The sequence below is a fragment of the Diachasmimorpha longicaudata genome, chromosome 20, assembly GCF_034640455.1.
Source record: "Diachasmimorpha longicaudata isolate KC_UGA_2023 chromosome 20, iyDiaLong2, whole genome shotgun sequence".
Classification (NCBI taxonomy): Eukaryota; Metazoa; Arthropoda; class Insecta; order Hymenoptera; family Braconidae; genus Diachasmimorpha; species Diachasmimorpha longicaudata.
This window is the reverse complement of record NC_087244.1, coordinates 1,808,241-1,829,644: the sequence shown is the minus strand read 5'-3', so window position 1 is coordinate 1,829,644 and position 21,404 is coordinate 1,808,241. Positions and strand designations below refer to the sequence as shown.

The 21,404-nt window shown below is 47.5% G+C and overlaps 2 protein-coding genes across 2 annotated transcripts in view; one reads left to right on the top strand and one right to left on the bottom strand.

Moving 5' to 3' along the window:
* Positions 1–520: 520 nt before the first annotated feature.
* LOC135171486 (mucin-12) overlaps positions 521–21,404 on the bottom strand; it is a 49,357-nt gene continuing 28,473 nt past the window's right edge. The window contains exons 2-7 of the mRNA XM_064138053.1: positions 20,755–20,879; positions 4,205–10,225; positions 3,890–4,012; positions 3,595–3,761; positions 3,099–3,313; positions 521–2,175 (exon numbers count right to left, since the gene is read on the bottom strand). Coding sequence (XP_063994123.1) covers positions 1,754–2,175; positions 3,099–3,313; positions 3,595–3,761; positions 3,890–4,012; positions 4,205–10,207 — 6,930 coding nt within the window. The 5' untranslated portion in view covers positions 10,208–10,225; positions 20,755–20,879 and the 3' untranslated portion in view covers positions 521–1,753. The remainder of the gene's footprint in view (positions 2,176–3,098; positions 3,314–3,594; positions 3,762–3,889; positions 4,013–4,204; positions 10,226–20,754; positions 20,880–21,404) is intronic.
* Positions 13,715–14,179, top strand: LOC135171441 (uncharacterized). The gene has a single exon (XM_064137973.1). The coding sequence runs from the start codon at positions 13,715–13,717 to the stop codon at positions 14,177–14,179; it is 465 nt and encodes a 154-aa protein (XP_063994043.1).

Here is a 21,404-nt window from a genome sequence, read left to right as displayed (position 1 = left end):
GCAAAAAAAATCAACTCTAGGGGTTGAAATCGATAATTATCCCCCTCATTGAACGATCTATCGATCACCCCCACCCCCAGTATCACCCCCACCCCCTGGGAAATGTATTTAAATTTTTTATAAAAAAAATATTAAACTGAAAATCGTTGAATTGCACTTGCCAACACGAAAAACATGTCATACCGCGTAATAAATCATTAACTCATGATAAACAATTAAATGCTAAACATAGACAACTCATGATTCGTAGAAATAAACATAAATAATAATCGTGTGGTAACATTTTGATTAATAATATAATTAAAACATCTGTCGTACGTCAATTAACGTCTCATCTTCGAAAATTTAATCAGAATTCGATTGAATAATCACAATAACAATTAATTAATTAGTTAATTAGTGAATAAAAACCGTAGAAAGTAAATAATTACGAAATTTTGGATTTTCCAGGACACGATAAATGGTTTTTTCAAAAGTCTCGTTCGATATTTTGGAAAAAAAAAACGTTTTTCGTTGAACATTTAACAACAAATGAAATTGTTTATTGTACAGGATTTTTGTCTTCGAGTTTTTACAGAAACTTATCTCATTGTTTACAAAAACGTTGTCAACCCCCACTTCGAGACATTTTTTAATAAACAAATAACGTTAATAACTGAATTGCAAAATTATCTCGTTTCAGTCCAATCGATTAATTATTAGATTCATTAATTCGATAATTCTCATCGTCGAACAAGAGTATTCCGTTATTTTGGGCCTTCAACAACACTCAACAAATTAAGGAAACTAACTAATTGCATTTTGCTAATGATAATTAATTATTCTCGTGGATTTTAAAAAATTGCGAATTTATTTTACGAAGACGTACCCACATACTATTGTCATAGCGGCAGTTTTTCATCTATTAAAAGCGTTTTTTAAAATTTAAAATTCATTAATTCTCCGCTCTGAGACGGCAGTTTTATTTAATAAAATATTATCTAGGATTATTACACTTGAATAATTATTTAACTAATTTAATGTCACAGGTCGCTGCTTAGTTTTCATTATCCCCTTGAAATTCTGATAATTGCAATTGTATCGAGTCTCTCCATCACGATTGGTCGAAGCGAGAGAGATTTTTGGGAAATTTTGGGCCTTTTTGGGGTCAAAAAACTATCAAAAACAAAAATTTTCATTAAAATCTATCGAAATTTATTCTATTTATCACTTAAAAACTCAGGCAAATCGTTTTTCAACAAATTTTTGAAAAACTGGCCCAAAATTTTTGGAAACTGACCCAAAATTTTCAAAAACTGACCCAAATATATCCAAAACTGACCCAAATGTTTCAAAAACTGGCCCAAATGATTCCAAAACTGACCCAAATTCATCAAAAACGGACCCAAAATTTCCAAAAAACGGACCCAAAATTTCCAAAAAAACGGGCCCAAATTTTCCAACTTAACCAACCCCTAAAAACCTCGAATCTCCTCAAAAATTAATTCACCCCATGATGCCCAAAAAGTCCCTCCCCCCTCTCAATTTACCTCAACGGGCCCAAAATCCCCCTCCCCCCTCAAAATCCTCAATTTTTCCCGCTCAATAAATTTTTCTTCCTCAACCTCTCTCGCTTCGTTCCCCTTCCACTCTTCCCCTCCTTAATTCCCCTAGTCCTCGAATTAACCGACGTAGATGGCGCTGACTGGGGGCCCGACAGCCGCTCGTCGGTCACCCGACGATGGCCGAAGTCACCCTCCAGTGGCGCCTCATGTCACCTCAGATTTATAACAATCCTCTCAACATTCAACAGTGACCTAACCTTATCATTGTACTTAATAAGTGTTACCTTCGACGCACGAACATTGATACGTTCACCAGCGCTCAACAGATGGCAGCACCTGGACTGCTCCAAAAAATCATGAAGTTTCAATTCTCTCATGACATCACGATGAGCAACAACTGGTGGTCCAGCTGGTGCTTTTGGATTAATTTGACGTAGAAGGGCATCACGGCTCTTAACCCGCACCGCCGACATTAAATCCTGGAGTAGGACCCATTTGTCGGGATCGTTGGTGAGGGTGAACAGTACAGGTAGGTTTACCTCGCTCATTTCCACCTCCAGTTCCTCGGGTTCGGATTCGGGGGTCGGCGATGGTGCCTCGAGAAGGGCATCATACCCAGTTTCATCGTCATCTGGGAATTAATATTTAATTTTGTCACTTGGGCCCGACATACGGGGCATACTGGGCCTTTGAGTGGTGGAGGGAGGGGGGTAAATGGAATTTGACATTGGGCTTCTGTAATGGGTAGATCGGACGTTACAATGGGCCCTAAGGCCCTGTGATCCCTTGATATGATTTATCAGACCCCGAAGGGGCCTCTGCCCCGTTCCCCAGACAGCCGCCATTTTCTCCATTTCTACAGTTGATGGCTCCTTGACCCGGGGGGGCTGAGCCCCCCTCATCGCTCATAATTGATTAATGATGACTAGACATCAACATAATCGCCCCTCCGACCGTAAAAATGACGTCTAGAGTGAAGTCTAGCTATGGGAGGGGGGGCCGAGCCCCCCTCATTGCTCAGAATTGATTAATAATGACTAGACATCAACATAATCGCCCCTCCGACCGTGAAAATGAAGTCTAAAGTGAAGTCTAGCTATTTGGGAGGGGGGCTGAGCCCCCCTCATTGCTCAGAATTGATTAAGAACGACTGGACATCAAAATAATCTCCCCTCCGACCGTGAAAATGAAGTCTAAAGTGAAGTCTAGCTATTTGGGAGGGGGGCTGAGCCCCCCTCATTGCTCAGAATTGATTAAGAACGACTGGACATCAAAATAATCCCCTCTCCCGCCGTAAAAATGAAGTCTAAAGTGAAGTCCAGCTATGGGAGGGGGGGGGCTGAGCCCCTCCCATTCCTCATAATCAATTAACGATGACTGGACATCAAAATAATCCCCTCTCCCACCGTAAAAATGAAGTCTAGAGTGAAGTCTAACTATTAGGGAGGGGGGCTGAGCCCCCCTCATTGCTCATAATTGAAAAACGACGACTGGACATCAAAATAATCCCCTCTCCCACCATAAAAATGAAGTCCAAACTAAATTATGTCTCACCAAATATGGAACAAGGCCCAGAGAAGCTCCAAGGAATGCTGGATCGTCCTTGCACATCATCCAAATGCTGCTCGATGATGGAATAAGCATCAGTATCAACTGCCAACATGAGGGGTGTCTGCCCCGAGTAAGTTGCCAGCACCGGATCAGCACCGTACGACAGAAGTAGTCGTACAAGTTCGGTAGCACCATTTTCCGCGGCTTCGTGAAGGGGCCTGCAATCAAAACATCCCCATTGTCAACGTCTCCTGACCCACAACCCCCTCCCCAAGACTTTCCCCTCGATTTTCAACGATCAACTGATCATTCCGATTCGTCCGCGGACGGAACCGACTCGTCCGCGGACGGAACCGACTCCTGCCGATCGATTCTCCCCCCTCCAAGTGACTAATCTCATTCCCACCCCCATCCAATCACCCCCAGGGCCCCTCCACCCCCCTAAGGATCACCGCGGAACGACCCAGAGTCCCACGAAATCACTGAAAGTCGGGCGTACCTTATGCCGCCGTTGGCGCTCTCACTGACGTTGGCCCCATACGACAGCAGGAGTTTAGCGATCTGCAGATGACCTCGTGAACATGCCTCATGAAGTGGTGTATACCCAGCGTTGTCCTTGGGACTTGGCGGACTGTTCAGTTTCTCCAGGCAGTAAGCAGCCACATCCTGAAATCAACGAATCAGAATCCGTCAAACCCACCCCCACTCGAGGGACCGGAATTCCTCGTTCCCTGGAGTCACCAATTTCCTTTGACTCGAATCCCTTTGACCTTGAAAAGGGTCAATCAACTTACCGTATACCCTAGCCTAGCCGCACGATGGAGAACCGTCTCCCCCACCCCCTTCTTGATAACCCACGTCCTGATCTCCGTCTGAATGTCGGCGACGGATTCGGCATTGGGCCTCACCGGAAGTTGCTGTAAACAATATCAGGATTAGAATCCTCCGCCGGCGGACAATCCGCCCTTCAACCCCACCCCTCCCCCATGACAATCAACCCCCAGGGGTTCGTCTTCTACGATTCAAATTTCCCGCCACAACTCGGGGACTGATTTAGGCGCCACTAGACGCCATTTCTGACCTTGAAAATAAATCGAATATTTACTCACTCGTTTTCGCTCCTTCGGCGCGCCATCTTCCTTCTTCATGGGCTTCTTCTTCTTCCTGATGTAATCGAATCCCGATCGGAATTTTCTCCTCCCCGTCCTGAGCCTCAGCTTCTTCTTCCCCTGATTCTCAACCCCCTCGCTATTCCCCTCGTTCACCTCCTCGGGCTCTCCATCCTCCACGACTTCCTGCTTCACCTCCTTCTTGATGGTCTTGATCTTCTTCTCCGCCAGTGACTTCATCAGGTTCCGCCTCTGGACCGTCAGCAGATGTCGCTTAGAATTCATAACAGCTTTGTGACTCCTCAGGATCCCCACGTTCCTCAGCCTCGACACGACCTTGTGCTTCAAGGACTTCGTCCTACCCACCACACTCTCCTTCGTCTCCGTCTGCGAGTCGTCATCCTGAGACGTATCACCCGCGTGATTCTGCATCGGCGGAGCTGACGCTGGCCGATCTTCACCGAAGACTTCCCTGATCGTCGCCTGCTTCTTCAGCACTCGCGTCTCAGTTCTCGTTCTCGTCTTCAGGACGAACGTCGAGAATTCATTAGGCAGCGCGTGATTGTTCTTGAAGGTGTCACGGAAGTTGTTGACCGTCTCCTTCCGGAAGTAACCGAGGAGATACGACTCCGTCACGTCGATGGGTTTCAACGTCTTGTTGTTCTTCGCGGGTGATTTCCCGGGGGTTTTCGGCGGTTCACTTACCATCAGAGGGATCAGACTGGGGGTGGGTAGTAGTTCGGGTTCGTTGCTACCTTTTGGTAGGATTTTACTGCTGGACTTCATGTCCTTCGACTTCTTCTTCTGATCCTTCTTGCTGCCGCCCACCTTCCGCGCGAGGAGATCGACGATGGAATTCGATTCCGATCGACGGACGCGGGTCGTCTTCAAGGGTACGGACATCGTCGTCGAGGAAGTCGCCTCTTCATCATCGATCTTACCGATTCCAGGACTGAAACTGTAGTTGGAGTCGACGTCGCTGTCGTTGGAGCGTTTCTGGAGGCAGACGTCACTGCTATCCAGGGAGACGGACAGGGCGGGTGAGCCAGGGTCTAGATCAGGAAGTGACGTCGACAGACGATGGAACCTGGAGGGCTTGGAAACGTTGATGAGACGCGGTGGCATCCTCAAGGACTTCTTGTAGACGTAAACCTCCTCCTCCCACCCAGGCCTGAAGTCACTTCCATCTCCGAAGAGTGGCTTTGGCTTCGGCTTCTGGACAGCATTCGATTTCGGGGACTTGTCCTTCTCCTTCGTCATCTGGGGCCTCATTTCCCGCGATCGAAGCTTCATCCCCTCCGCTTCACCCGCCCCCGATCGTTTGCGATTCCGCAGCCGATGGGCCACCGACGTACCACCAAACTCATCACTACCGTCGGTGTCTTCACCACTTGATGACGAACTCTCGCTTGACGACGCGAGTTTTATCCTACTCCCTCGTCTCATCGATCGCTTGCTGGGAATGACGTCGTCATCGTCGCTGTCCGCCTCCGGTTTCTTCTTCTTCGACGTGCGTTTGATGAGAGGAAGTTCGTCGGAGTCGTCGTCAGACGCCTCGTCAGGCCCATCTGCCTCGTCAGGTTTTTCTGTCTTAATCGACGGATCAGGCGTCAAGGAACATTCAGACTCACGTTTCGTTGGTTCAGTCTCTTTAACGTCGTCATCGGGCTTTGTACCCGACGACTCCTCGTCGTTCATCTCCTTCTTGATGTCCTCGGGTCTGATCTCCATCTCCCGCGAATGTCCCTCACCGCTGTCGTCCTCAAGGTCATCCGCTTTCTTCCTCCTCCCGCGTTTCTTGCAGCTCTCGCCAGATCTCAACTGCTCCATAAATTTATCACACGTCGTCGTCCAGAACGGATCGAGCTCCGTGATCTTATCGTTTTCCTTCAGCTCGATCTTCACGAGATCCGTCGATCCTATCCCCAACGACATCGCGTCGTTGAGGGGAACTGGGGGCTGGACTTTGGACAGTTGTTTTCGATCACGTCGCATCTCCTCCAACGTCTGTCTCTCGAGCACCGGCATCTCCGTCTCGGAATCACTCTCCCGGAAGTCGAAGACCGACGTCTCCGAGGAACTACGGAAGCCGCTGTTTCTTGATACGACTGACGCAGCTGGTGCGATAGCCGCGGGAATCGGTATCGTCGCCGCGACGGGAAGATTATCCTCGTCAGATCTGGAGAACAATCGTCTTCGTGACGGAAGACACGACGTCTTCTCACGCGTCAACTTCGGCGGACTTCCCGCCGACGACGCGACGGATTGTGGCGTCGACGTGGATGCCGCACGTTCAAGGTCATGGGGATCCTGAGACACGCCCAGAACTGACTTGGCGGACATCTGTCCAGTTCCCACTTGTTTCAATTCCGCTTTCGTTCGGATTTTCGCTGCAATCATGGCCGCCAGACTCTCGTCCTTGTCCCGGTGAATCTGATTATCATCACGTGGTCCGAGTAGCGCTTCTTTACCCGCGGGTAACGTCGCTGACGAGTTGACACGCGAGCCGTAGAGACTTCTAGGTGTCTCCTGGGTGATGGAGTCCACCGCACGGGGAACGTGGAACTTGTAATGGGGTGGGGTGTTGCTGTTTCGTTCCAGTAAACTGGCGGCTGTAAACGGTGATAAATTGTGTCTGCCGATGTTCGTCTTCGGTTCAACTGGCGCAACGACTTTATTCTGAAAGCTCTGGTGGCTGTGATTGACGAGGATCGGCTGCTGGCTGTTCATCTGCTCCTCCCTCTGCTGCTTGTTCTCCAGACTATTCCGAAGAAGACTGAGGACGCGCTTGTCGGCGCCGGTGTTGCTGGGCAGATCGAGGGGTGAATACGTCGGTCGCTGACCCGGACGATACCCTGGGGCGTACGTCGGGTTGGCTGACGTCGGCTGATGAACCGACACCTGGGAACCGGATTTCTGATGGGGTTGGATGTAGGGAACGGTCGGAATCTTCGCTTCCGGGTAGTTTCGCTTATCACAGAATGCGGAGAGATAACGTCCGGAGTTGTCAGTCCTCGGGGGGTAGGAGGGGGTCGTCAGGGTGCCGTTGCTCATCGATGTGGGTTGAGTGTTCTCTTGACGTTTCTGCTGCTGTTCGCGGAGAATTTGGGCGGCAGTCAGCCGTTGCTGGATCTCCTTGTCAATGGCCAGCTTCCAATGGTCGATGCGAGGATGTTTGCTGGGTCCACTTCCCCCCGTCAGGTACAGCGACTCCCCAGGTCGTTTCGTCGGGAGTTTACCACGACCGTCAGGGTAGTACTTACTCACCTCCGACGGATAGGATGTTGGGACTTGCGATCGGGCTGGATCAGCTGGGTACCTCATGGCGGCCCTTCCAGCTTCCGTCAGGCCAGGGTACGACGTCAGCCCGGACTTTCCGTCGTACAATGGCGTCGACGGAAGGGAGCTCTTCTTGAAGGTGGACATACGGGGTAATGGACCGCTTGATATCACATTCTGATGCTGGGGTGGGACGTGAAACTGCGATGAGGCCCTTCGTAGGTCACCCTCCGGTTGATGATTCGGGTGACTCGGGTGATGGTGTCTCAATGGGGTTGAGTTGAAGTCGGGGAGGAAGTCAACCTTCGGCGCGCAGACCGGCATCTGGGGTGTTGATGGCCTCAGTGTCGGCACGGAATTCCGTCCGTTAGCGTTCCTCTCGTAATTAGCGTAGCCTCCGGCTGATTGGGCCGGTGGGAGCATTCGTCTGGAGTTGAGGATACTGGAGCTACTCACCTGCTTATCACCCGACACCTCGAGATCGTCGCGCGCCGTCGAATCCGCCGAGCTCTTAACTGTCTTCACGGATAGATCGAGGGGTGATTCGCGCTTTCTCAGGGGGTGACCGTTAGCCTGAGGGGGTGGGGAGGGTGTTACCCTGGGCATCGGCTGACTCGACGGAGTTGTGTAGGAATAGTCTTTGTAGTTGTAGTTGTCGATACGTTGGAGTAGTGACGATCGACTTGAATCGGAAGACGAACGCGAGTGAACTGTCACAGGATACGGTTGTGTTGGTCTTGTGTCATTGACGATTGCCGTCGCTGTTGTTGTGGAAGAGCTGCTGTGATGGCTTGGCGCCACTGTCGTAGCATATGAACGATAATTATGCTGACCTGAATACGAGTAATTAGATGTTGCACTTGTAGCTACCGACAATCGTTCATCGATTGTCGATGTCATTGGACTAAATTCCGCGGCACGCGGTAATGTAGGAACTGAAGGTACTGTAATTGAGTTGTTGGATGGCCTCTGTCTGGGTAGGGCTTGGGCCTTACCCATGGCATCCCTCGAATTTCGATTAGAATGATACGAGGAAACGGCCGTGATCGGCAAATTGTGCGTATTAGCATTCCTCGCGGCGGTTACCGGCAGTCGGTAACCGCTGAATGAATTCGACTGACTCACGGGGACTGAGGGCCCCTTTGTCTCACCACCATCATACGTTAATTTATTCGTTGAGTTCGTATAGCTCCCGTTCACATCGTTCGTCGGACTAGCCGATGTCGGCGTCAGTGATGGCGCCGGTGTTGGCCCAGTAACGGGTACCTGGGGGTACGATCTCGACGTCTGTGGATATCCCTGATTGGTTTTTTGGTAGGAATGATAAGAAGACTGGGGATAACCACTTGGATACACGGTACGATGTTGGTGGGATGTCGGCGGTAGTGCGTAAGGATTCGACGAGGAACGCGGTGGCAGTGGGGGTGGGGGATACGTCGGGGAGTGGGGTTGAAAGTTCGGGGTGTTGTGGGGTGAGGGTGAGGGATGATGGGGGGATAGGGAGTGGCTAGTGTGCACCGCTACATGCGGTGATTGTCTCTGGGGTGAGGTACCAGGGCGGCTTGTGGAGTCGTGACCACCACTGAGACTATAACTCGGTGATGGTGGTGGTAGCATCTGCTGATTGTGATTAGCACCAGTGTAGGGTACTCCAACCCTATTTCCATATGGAGTCTGATGGGTTGGAGTTAGTCGACTAGTGTGCTGACCCGTTACTGATAAGGTATGCGATGATGATAGTGATGATGGGGGAACGGCTGATGGTACTGGCAGATGTGGTGACGGAATGTGTCCAGGATGACTGTGGGGTGCGGGAATGTGGCTCGTCTGGGCATGTCGAGGACTGCAGGGATTTGAATTGGAAGATGTCGATGATGAGGAATGCATTGGATCTGGTGGACGACCCGCCGTCGGCGGACGATAACCGCCCGTCGAGTAGACGGATGTACTCGTCGATGGTACCGTGTGGGACGTGTCCAGCTGTGAACCGCGTCCATTATCCTCGAGGGAATTGGCTCTTGATGACCCGGTGGTGGTGGGGTTGATGCTCGTCTGGGGTGTTGGGGCCTGATAGATGGAATTCTGGGAGAATGGGACTGGGGCACTTTTCGTTATGTCCGGATGATGATAGCGGGGGTAATACTGGGGTCGCTGAGCTACTGGTGCACCTGGTGGACGTTCAGTGGATTGATACGTCGTGTGATTCGTCGTGTTCAACATGTCCGTCGTTGAACGATACGACGTGGGCCTTGTTACACTCGATAATTGTTGATAGACCGGCGGTGGTGAGTGGGACTTGGGGGATGGGTTACGGTGATGTTCCGTCAGCTGACGGTTTGTTGATTGGGGCCTGCTTGGCGGTTGCATTTCCGTCAGGCTTGTGGTGGGACTGCCTGAACGATCGCCAGTCTCGTCCGGCCTCGTGTCGGGCACCTCGACGCGCGTCGGCTGGGGGGGATACGGCTCGATGGTACGTAATTCATTACTTGTACTCCAGTAAGAATCGGAAATCGAATTGTCATCACGAGAATTATCGATCTTACTTGTATCGTTGTACCTTGATTCGGGTCGTGAATCAATCGCTGGTGAATTTTCCGATGTCTGGGGTAACGTCGGCTGCTCATCGTATATACGATTGTCCGATTGTGATGCTGTACTTGGTGCTGGCAGTCCCTGAAAGTACTGTCGGGCCCCCTCCAACACGTTCGTGAAACTCACATCCATGTCACGCCGACGGAAAATCTGGAACACACGAAGGTGTTTCATCAAGGACACGTCAGCTGTCAATATTCCCGATGCCGATAAGGCCCAAACCCCTTCATCATCATCGATAACCCTCGTAAGGCCCAAACTTCCTCTCCGCGGACACTAAAATCGTTCAGAATTTTTTTCCCGCCAAAATTTCCGAATGACATCGACGAGTTTATCAATCAGATAATGACTTTTCCCCAATTAAATCGTTCAGTGTCATTATCCTGGGCCTTAATGAAGTGCCGAGTGCTTCGAGAGAATCGAATGACTCAAAATCTCATTGTTGTTCTAGTGGCAATAAATTCATGAGATAACGGAAGAAATGAGAGCGAGTGTGACGCGATCGATCGAAGTTGGAAATTGCTGGGGTGGGATAGGGGGGGATGGGGGGTGGGGGTAGACGCAACTACCATCGCCGAAAGGCGGGTTGTTTCTCACGAACAAGCGCGCAAACGGTGCCACGGCCGCCTCGACCAACATTAATCTTCATCCTCTTGTATTTGTCTTGTCGCGTTCACGCAAGCTTTACCACCCCCCCCCCCTCCCCTCCTTTATACCCCTCACCCTTTGGTTGGTTGGCCACCCCTTACGTCTGGCCCCTCACCAACATATTTATCGTTCTTCGTTGCACTAGAGGTGTTGGATAACACGAGACTCTGGACCGAGAGAATCTCGCCTTATTAATCTCGCTGGTACTGCATCGTACCATCCCCCCCCCGGGTTCCCCCTGACCCACCCCTACGGAGATGATATCATTGGTGAGGGAACGACGGGATGTGGATGGTGGAAATGGAGCTGGGGAGAAGGGAATGAAGAGGAGAGTCTCTCACCTCGTGTCCGAGGGAGAATCACGGTAACTTAATTTACAGATTTAGGGGGGGGGGGGGGTTGGGGAATTGTGGGGGGGTGGTTTGGTCGGAGGGTAGGGGGAATAATAGATTGATTGGATACAGTTGTTTGGGTTTATGTTTAGGGGGTGTAATTAGAGGATGGGGACATTGAAAGGGAAGGGGTGGTGTTGGGTGGTCCAGGGGGATGATGAAATTTTTTGGGGGGGTGGGATTGTTGTTGAAAAGTGTAAATTTGATGACGTAAATGGTCGCAGATTTTTTGGAAACGATTGGGGGGAGTTGGGAGGGAAATTCCGAAGTGCCATTATCAAGTCGTTTTGTGGGGGTCCAGTTTTCGAGGAATATCTTTGAATCTAAGGGAGATAGCAAAGTTTTTGTCATAACCTTTTTTGAAGGGCTCTTCTCCCTCCACAAAAAAGGTTCTAATGAAAATTTTCGTATCTCCCTCGGATACGAAGATATTCAGCGAGAATTAATCACTCGCGAACAGTGAAGGAGATTGTCCACCCCTTCCCCTTAAAGTTGTTGAAAAACAACATGGCGGACAGCAGTAAATTGAAAATTGACTTTGTTAGTTGTATATCTTCCCATTCCCACCGGGAAATAATTTTCAAAGGGCCTTCTCCCTCGTCTATGATTTTTTCATATCTCATTTACGTTTTGTTATGGAATAAACGCACTCGTCAAAACCCTCCAGCTGTTTTACCCCTCCCATTACTTACTTTTTCTGGCGAATAAATTCACTGAATGTCAGAATATGTTTTCAGAGTAACAGTTGCAAAAAAAAAAAAAAATAAACATCCACCACCTCATCTCGTTAAACCGCAGTTGGCTTCAACCCTCTGCCGTATGCCCCGGGTCGTACGCGTGACGGTCGCGCTTTCACCTCGTTAACCCCCCGTCCGCCATTTTTCTCATGACCCCCCTCCCCCATTCCCCCCTCTTTTTCATTCTACCGGACCCACGAGCGGGCGCCAACACCTGAATTAGGGCCCATTCGTCACCCCTCGACTGCCACTCACTTCCCCATATCCAACTCTATCACTTGTCACCTCTCAACGCACTCACTCACCTCGAATCAGGCCCCTTTATACAGTTGGGCCTTACCTCGGGACCCAGCTCGACTCAACGTACCTCCTGAACGTGGGGCCACCCTGGGCCAGCTATCCCCCAATTATCATCTCCCATCGTTTGTTAACACTCAACGCATCCACTCGACTCCCATAAGGCCCATTTTCTACCGAAGTCCCCACGTTGGGCCCCACCCTTCCACCACTCTTTCACTCCCATCATATCCCGCGCTCCACTCAACCTCTGACGTCACTCTAGAAACAGGTTTCGCGTCAGTTGGGCCAGTTCTGGGCCCATTCTCAAGTCCCAATCGGGTAATTTTCCATCTTCTGATACGGAAAAGTGTATTACGCCTCCTAAATATGATATTTTGAGTAGAACAAGAGGGGTAGGAGCCCCAGAAATCTGCTACCCTCCAGTGAGACTATCGTTTTCGATAAGGCCCCATCGGCGATAAGGCCCCATCGGGGACTGTCGGTCCGCTGGAGCTGCGATAGCACAATGAGAGTAGACAAGGAAACCTATAAAAAAGTGTGAGATTGCTCGGGAAGGGGTGAGTTGGGGGGTGGGTGGAGGGGGTGGGTTGAGGGATGACGGGGGATGGGGGTGGGTAAACGTTGCGGGCGTTCCATCATCCGTTTCTTTCTTCCTCTCCGTCTACGGAGCGGTGATTCTAGAGAGTTTTCTGCCAGACTTTGTATCGCGTATGAAGGGGGTGTGAGTGATACGGTGGATGTTGGGGTGGAAATTGTGATGTAGAAAAGTGAAAGAGTTAGAAGTGAAGTTGAGGGATGATTTTATGGGGGATGAGAATTTTTTTAAGGAGATTTCGTCTGTTGTTGGGAGTGAAGTTGTTGATGATGATGAATTGACGGAGGGGAATGAGTTTATGATCAGGTAAAATATTTTGTATTTAGGGGAGGGGGTGGTAGGGATGGGGATGATTGAATTTGGAGGGGGGTGAGGCAGGTTGAGGTAGTGTGGATCCATCGGACGGAACGATCTGGCCCCCAGGCGGCTGAAAAGGCCCTCGAGGGCCTCAAGGCCCGGAAAAGGCGCCGGGGTGAGGGCCTCTTCCGGGCCCTAGGGCCCCGGGGGAGACGTCAGCCCCGTCGATCAGGACGGGGTACCAGGGTTGAAGATGGAGACTCCCATCCGGGGTCCGGGCCCCCTCGAGCCTCAATCCAGCCTTCGAACGGTCGGGCCCAGCCGGCTGGTGGGCCCATTCTAGATTAAAAATCGATATCATCGAATCGGGGACTCATTCAAACGCAGACGTAACTCAGATGACCCTTCAGCCCATGTCCACGAGTACGAGTAAACACCCAGCTGACCCCACCCCCTCAAAATCAGGCCCCAAAACCTTTTCATCTCCAGTAAACAAAGAAATTCTTTCATCTCTCTATTCAAATCGCTCTTAACATCATTCACTCAACTAAACCAAATACTTTAACATTTGTTTTCCCACCGATATGCATCACAGGATATTGGATACACAACTAAAGTCAATAATATCGTACTATAAAACGAATACAGTTGGGGCATCATATACCACAATATGTTACCATTCTCCATCCATCTCTTTTTCCCACTGTTCTACAACGATCAATGTCGTTTCTCCTCTCTACCAACCGTTCATACCCCCCTCTCCACCCTCTCGCATCCCCTCCCCTTCCCTCAGACCCTCTCACCACCCCCTCCGACCCCCTCCCTCACTCCCAACCCGCCCACCTCGCTCGCACGCTCTCACCCGCCCCTCCCTCGCCGCTCACCCCACCCCTCCCTCACCCCACGCACTCTCCCCACCCCTCCCTCTCCCCTCGCATACTCACCGCGTCCCTCTTCCACCCCTCACATACCCTCCCCACTCCGCGAGAAGCGCTGCAACGCTCCGACTCTCTCCACTCCCGCTTCACCGCTCACAACTGACTCCCCTCCCACCCCCTCATCCGTTAGACGGATCGTTCCGCCGATCATCCGCCGATCGCAACACACATTCGATCTCACAAATTCGCGAAAATGAAAAGAAAAAAAATTATAAAAAGAGAAATCATATCGTATGATGTTGGGGTAGAGTTTATTCCTTTCGTTTGATTTCCTCCTACCGTTGCCAGTGCGCAATGATATCTCATCGGTGGGGGGGTAGCGGTGGAAAGAGGGGGGTGGGTGGACACCTACACACACGTGTGAACTATTCTTGCCAAGTGGTGGGGGGGTGGGAGAGGGGGTGAGAAGTCGTGTGTTGCAAAGTCACGACGCTTTCATCGTGAATAATTAGATCCAAGGCCGACACGGGACATTGCCTCACCTCACAAAACACCACGCGATCCCCCAACCCCCTCACACCCCCACCCCTCCCCCATCATTCCTCAACAATCACTTTAATGGACGATTTAAAACGCAATCGTTTTCATTTCTCAAGTACATTACAATTGATTTCAAGGTCGTGGGAATGTGTTCTGGGGGTTAGGGTCACACATTAAAATTCAAAAATAGGGGTGAAATGTTGAAAAAAAAAAATGGCGGAAATTTTGGCGCCAAAATTTTCAACACAAAAAGGTGAAGATTGTGGTACTGGGGGGAGGAGTGGGAGGGGTTTGGGCGCTCGATAAGAGAGTCGTCGACCTCTCACCACTCACCCCCTTCCCCTGCCCCCCACCCACCCCCTTCCCAATGTCGTCTCCATCGGTTCTAGTCCGCAGTACAGTTTTATTGCACGTCCGTTTCAGGGAAGTCGGTCGTACGTGAGACGCAACGAAGACGAGACGATGCGGTTATGACGTCGTAGGACTAGGATAATCCGTAGATTAAATCCAGTTGGCCTTGTCCTAATTAACGATTGCACCGGGAGATGAAGAAAGAAAAAAAAAAGGAAAAAAATGTGAATAATTTCACAAGTTTATCAACAAAAATTCAACAAACTTAACGATAAAATGAAGTAATTGCCCCCTCGATTAGTTGACAAAACTAATCGATATATCGAATCACTTAATGATTCACCAGCTAATGACACTAATCCTCGTTGTACCGTTCGTTTAATTCAAATCGATAGATTTTTTTTTTTCGCACTTTAATGCACCTCTCGACTCATTCCTTTCTCACTATTCGTTGGAGCGCGCAGAGTCGACCTCGGAAATCCGGATAATCGTTTCTATCCGATCGAAATGCCATTAATCCAGTGACGCCCGGTGAGACCTATCTCTTCCTCTCCCTCCCTCCCCCCCCCCGGGAGACATTTTTTTTTTACTCTCGACATTGACAACAACACTTGCAGTCCCAGTTCATATTTATTTCTGGGTAAATATGGATCGGTGAAATGTCACAGAAATGTTTAATTTTTTGTTTTACAAGAAGAAGGAAAAAGAATAAAAATCGCGTTCGTGAGAGTAAAAAAAATTTTTTCCTTGTCGTATACCCTATCGGGTTTTTACGATTTGTTCCCATCCCACCGGCCTCCTGTACGGCATTTGCCGAAAGGGAGGGAAAAACCTCATTCGAAGGGCAAAACCTGCCCTGGTGCAGTCGTCCTTTTGACAGGAGTACAGTTCGTCAGTGAAACTGTGAGATTAAAGCGCTATAAAATTTAAAAAATTTTGGCTGCCGGTGCCCGGGATCGAACCCGGGTCGTTGGCATGCGAGTCTAACACTCTAACCGCTCGGCCACTGCCGTCTGTCGATGACTGACGATGCGTGGAATGATATTCCATGTGTCAAATTCCGTCGAAAAAGTGTTTTCCACCCCCACGACAACCCCAACCCCCTTCTTCAAGGGTAAAAAGGAGAATTTTTTCTTTTTCCATTGGCCGTTTCCTCTAGAATAAAACGGCCAAGAGAAAGCGATGAAATTTGTGACATTTTCTTTATACACATGAGAAGATCGATCCGTGTAACTCACCCCCTACCCCCTACCCTCCTCTACCCCTCGAACAAACACACAGAACAGCTTCAAGAAAAAGTAGTAAGAGATAAAGGCGTAATATGTTGCTGCGAGCGACAGACGTCGTTTTGCTGGAACTTATATTCGCCCGGTTGCACCCGGAGAGCAGTCGAACGAGAGAAAAAAAAAAAATGATGGGGTGTGAGAGGGAGAAAGCGACGGTGAAAATACGTCTCTAGATTATTAGAGTTTTAACTTTCCACACCCTCTGCTACGGTCCCAGAAAGAATTTCCAAAAAAAAAAAAAAAAGATGGAAAAACTTGAAGTGAAAAGTCGGAAAATTTCTGGTCGATAGTCGAGTTTGATAATCGATAATCGATTGGTGATAATCGATAATCGACAATCGATTGGTGATAATCGATAATCGATTGTTGATAATCGACAATCGATTGTTGATAATCGACAATCGATTGTTGATAATCGACAATCGATTGTTGATAATCGATTGTTGATAATCGACAATCGATTGTTGATAATCGATTGTTGATAATCGACAATCGATTGTTGATAATCGACAATCGATTGTTGATAATCGATTGTTGATAATCGATTGGTGATAATCGATTGTTGATAATCGATTGGTGATAATCGATAATCGACAATCGATTGATAATAATCGATAATCGATTGGTGATAATCGAGAATCGTTTGTTGATAATCGATAATCGATTGATGAAGAATCGAAGGAAATGAAACTCGCCCTGACAATGAAATCAGTGATACAATGACACTTCACTCATCACCAAATTGTAATCGCCCACTGGGATTTCAAAATACCATTGTCTCCTTGTAGCCCAGTTGATAAACTCAACGAGAAGTGTCTCAGCATCTCATGGTGGATTGGTATATGTGAAATGCACGATGGGTATTAAATTTCACCGCAGTTTGCATGGCGAACTCGATACGGGAGTGCGCGCGTGCTTATCGCATCCGTTCGTATACATGTTTGGTGGGTGGGGTGAGGGGTTTGTATGTTGCACAGCTCAACTCCATATTGCCGTGTTGGTAAATTTGAAACGGCGAGTGCCGGTCGTTTCAACCTGCGAAATGAAGTTTCAACTTTTGGTTGGTGTTAAAAATGTGAAATATATCGAAATAAATCGAAATACATCGAAATCCATATCGATATATATCGAAATATGTCGAAATATATCGAAATCCATATCGATATATATTGAAATAGGTCAAAATCGATCGAAATATCTCGAAATCCATATCGATATATATCGAAATAGCTCGAAATATATCGAAATATATCGAAATATATCGAAATAAATCGAAATATATCGAAATAAATCGAAATATATCGAAATAAATCGAAATATATCGAATTCCATATCGATATATATCGAAATAGATCAAAATATATCGACGTACATATCGAAATATATCGAAATAAATCGAAATATATCGAAATATCTCGAAATCCATATCGATATATATCGAAATATGTCGAAATATATCGAAATCGATCGAAATACATCGAAATATCTCGAAATCCATATCGAAATATATCGAAATAGCTCGAAATATATCGAAATATCTCGAAATATCTCGAAATCCAGATCGAAAAAGCCAGAATAACTCAACTTTCACAAAAATATGACAAAAAATAATCGATTTTCATTGAATTCCTGCACACAATACAATCAAAACCCCTCGCCATTTATGAATTTCCACCCTATCATCACTTATTTTCCCAATTTAGCTACCCCCTCGCTAATTAGCCCATCACCCCCCAACAAAGATATTACTCAGAATCTTCTCAGCAATTTCCAACTAAAATCGCTGAAAGGGAATAACCACCCCCCCGCTAATGAGACGGACCGGGTAATTATGTAACATCCACGTGTACCCAATTACGTAATTAGTATCACAGCAATTAATGATTTTTCGAGGTACATGGGGTGACCAGCCCTTAGCCAATAGACATTTTGAATTGTCTCATGTCTCCCTATTCTCGTATTGATTTGGAATTGCAGGTCGTGCCCGGATAATACACCTCACCCCCTCTTATGTCCCTTCAGCCCTTCCCCCCCCCCTGGTGTACCACCCCCTGTCCGGCCATTTCTGCTAGCCCTTCACCCCCTGTGAACTACCCACCGTTGACGTGACGCCATGAAGCGTAGGGTAATTCGCATTCCACTGTATTTAGTCTCGTTAATGATCGATCATTCTCAGCCAATCGCTTTACGCACAAATTCCCATATCGACAAGCCCTAAAACACGAAATGGTGGGGGTGAATTAATTAATAATGATGTGGGGTTTAACAATTAACAGGGGATGATGATTCCTCGTGATGGGGCACATGATAATCCGGTGAATTTGTGATGATTTAGGATGGGATTAGGATTTTTGGTGGGATTTCTGGTGATAATTGATTATGTGGGTCAATATTGTGGGTCAAAGAAGGGAGTGGGTCAAGGGGGTGGGTCAATATTGAAGGGGTAAAGTGATAATGACGAGGGGTCAAGTGGAAAGAAACATTTGAGGGCAAATCTGAGGGTCAAATGGGAAAGTTGACCCACATTGAGGTCAACTGGAGGATTGACCTTCATGTGGGTCAATATTGTGGGTCAAAGAAGGGAGTGGGTCAAGGGGGTGGATCAATATTGAAGGGTTAAAGTGATAATGACGAGGGATCAAAAACAATTAATTAAATTTTTTTATGGGGAATAAACAATTAATTAAATTTGTTTATGGGGAAAAATAAATTAATTAACGTTTTTCTATGGGGAAAAAACAATTAATTAATATTTTTTATGGGGAAAAAAACAATTAATTACATTTTTTTATGGGAAAAAATACTTAATTAATTATTCTATAGGGAAAAAACAGTTAATTAACATTTTCTATGGGGAAAAAACAATTAATTAACATTTTTTCCGGGTAAAAAACAATTAATTAATTTTTCTACGAAGAAAAATAAATTAATTAACATTTTTTATGGGGAAAAAAAATTAGAAAAACAATTCTTTATTGCGAAAAAAATTAAAAATGACGTGTTTTTTACCCATTTCACCCCCAAGAGAAGACAATTTAACTCGACACGTTCCCCAATAAAAATGATGACATATTGTCATGGCTCGTTATACCCAGATATATTCGAGCGATTCATATCGTATTGCATATACTATAGTACAAACGAGGCCTTGTAATCGACACCTGCATATCGGTTTATAAACGTCGTGGGGGTAGGGGAAGGGGGGAGGGGGCATACACCGGTTTAATCGATAGGCCAACAACGGTCGCGCAGTCTCGACCGTGAATATATACCTGTCGACATGCCCTCGTGCATGTCCTACCGAGAGGGCCACTCAATTTCGTATACAGTATCCGGCTTCATCGGTCCAATTCACGATGAGAAAATTAGGGGCCCATAAATTATGGTACTGAGTACGATGGCAGACGTAAAATGGCATTAGATATAGTTTAAAAAATGTGTTTTATATTTTTGTTTGTCCGTAAAGAAGTGTTTTACGGAAGAAAAAGTGTGGGACGGAGGTAAGTCCCAGACTTTTGGGCCCGTGGAAGGGCCCGTGGAAGAGGTGCGGGAGAGTTATGATTTAGTTAAAGTTGTTCGCAGAAACTGTTTGTCTATTTGATCTAGTGAAGAATGGGTTTTCACATGATTTTGGGCCTTATCACCTACGAGGGCCTCATCCCACGGGCCCTTCCGACGATCTTTGTCTACTTTATCCAGCGAAAAATGGGGTTTCATTCACATTTTGGGCCTTATATTCCATATTTTGGGCCTTATACTCAACATTTTGGGCCTTATACCCACAAGGGCCTCATCCCACAGGCCCTCCGACGCTCTTTGTCTACTTTATCCAGCGAAAAATGGGGTTTCATCCACTTTTTGGGCCTTATACTCCACATTTTGGGCCTTATACCCACATTTTTGGGCCTTATACCCGCAAGGGCCTCATCCCACAGGCCCTTCGACGCTCTTTGTCTACTTTATCCAGCGAAAAATGGGGTTTCATCCACTTTTTGGGCCTTATACTCCACATTTTGGGCCTTATACCCACATTTTGGGCCTTATACCCACAAGGGCCTCACCCCACGGGCCCCTCCGACCATCTTCATCCATTTTATCTGACAAAAAATGGGTTTTACCCCAACATTTTATCCAAAACCCCTCACCCCATATTTTCCCCCTTCCACCCCCCGTAACTCCATCAACCCCCTAACCACCCCTAAAGCGTAACTGATCTATACCAGATTCACTGTTTGCGCTGACTAATGAGGGAGGCGTTTCCATTCGCCAAATACTGTTGAAACTCACCCCCCTCCCCCTCCCTCCCCTACCCGCCCTCCGGTATCCACTTACCCCTCCTTTTAAATGTAATGGGGGTGAAGTTACCTTTGATACTCCAATGTCTACTACATAATGCCCACCCCTTCATCATTAATACCCCCCCCCCATAATTCCTTACTTCTGTAAATTAAATAATTGAGGGTAACACATTTCACCCCCTATCGCTAAACTCTGACCCAGTTACCTTTCCCCCATCCCCTTTTTTGCGGACTCTATTGTCCAATGAGACTCATTCCCCTCATCATCCCCCCTCCCACCGCCCTGTCGCGGTCACGCCATTTTTTTTTTTGGGGAATTTCATTCTCCTAAACGAGGGACTGAAGTTAACGACTCACCTGGTGTCTGGCTGCGGGGTGTCGGGGGTGGGCCTGTACTGTGCCGGAGCTATTAGCCGGCCGTGCTTATGGGGCGTATTTGCCCAACCTCCACCACCAAACTTTCTCGGCCTGGTCTCTGCATTCTGTAATAAAAGAAAAAAATTATATTATTTTTATATGAATTTTGTTTTTGACAGACAATTGAGCAAATTGAGCTCAATGAGACAATTGAGCGAATGAAAGTCAGTGAGATAATTGAGGGAGTGAAAGTGACTGAGACAATTGAGTCGAATTTCAGTGAGACTATTGAGAAAATTCAGGTCAGTGAGCCAATTGAGCCAATTGAGCCAATTGAGCAAATTGAGCGAATGAAACTCAGTGAGATAATTGAGGGAGTGAAAGTGATTGAGACACATTTCAGTGAGACAATTGAGCAAATTCATGTCAGTGAGCCAATTGAGCAAATTGAGCAAATTGAGCTACATGAGACAATTGAGCGAATGAAACTCAGTGAGATAATTGAGGGAATGAAAGTCACTGAGACAATTGACTCAATCGAACTTCAGTGAGACGATTGAAAAAATTCATTTCAGTGAGCCAATTGAGCAAATTGAGCTCAATGAGCAAATTGAGCGAATGAAAGTGCGTGTGACAATTCAGCCAATGGC

Excerpts from the sequence above, each read along its gene's own strand:
- LOC135171441 (XM_064137973.1), top strand. The coding sequence starts at position 13,715 with ATGTTACCATTCTCCATCCATCTCTTTTTCCCACTGTTCTACAACGAT.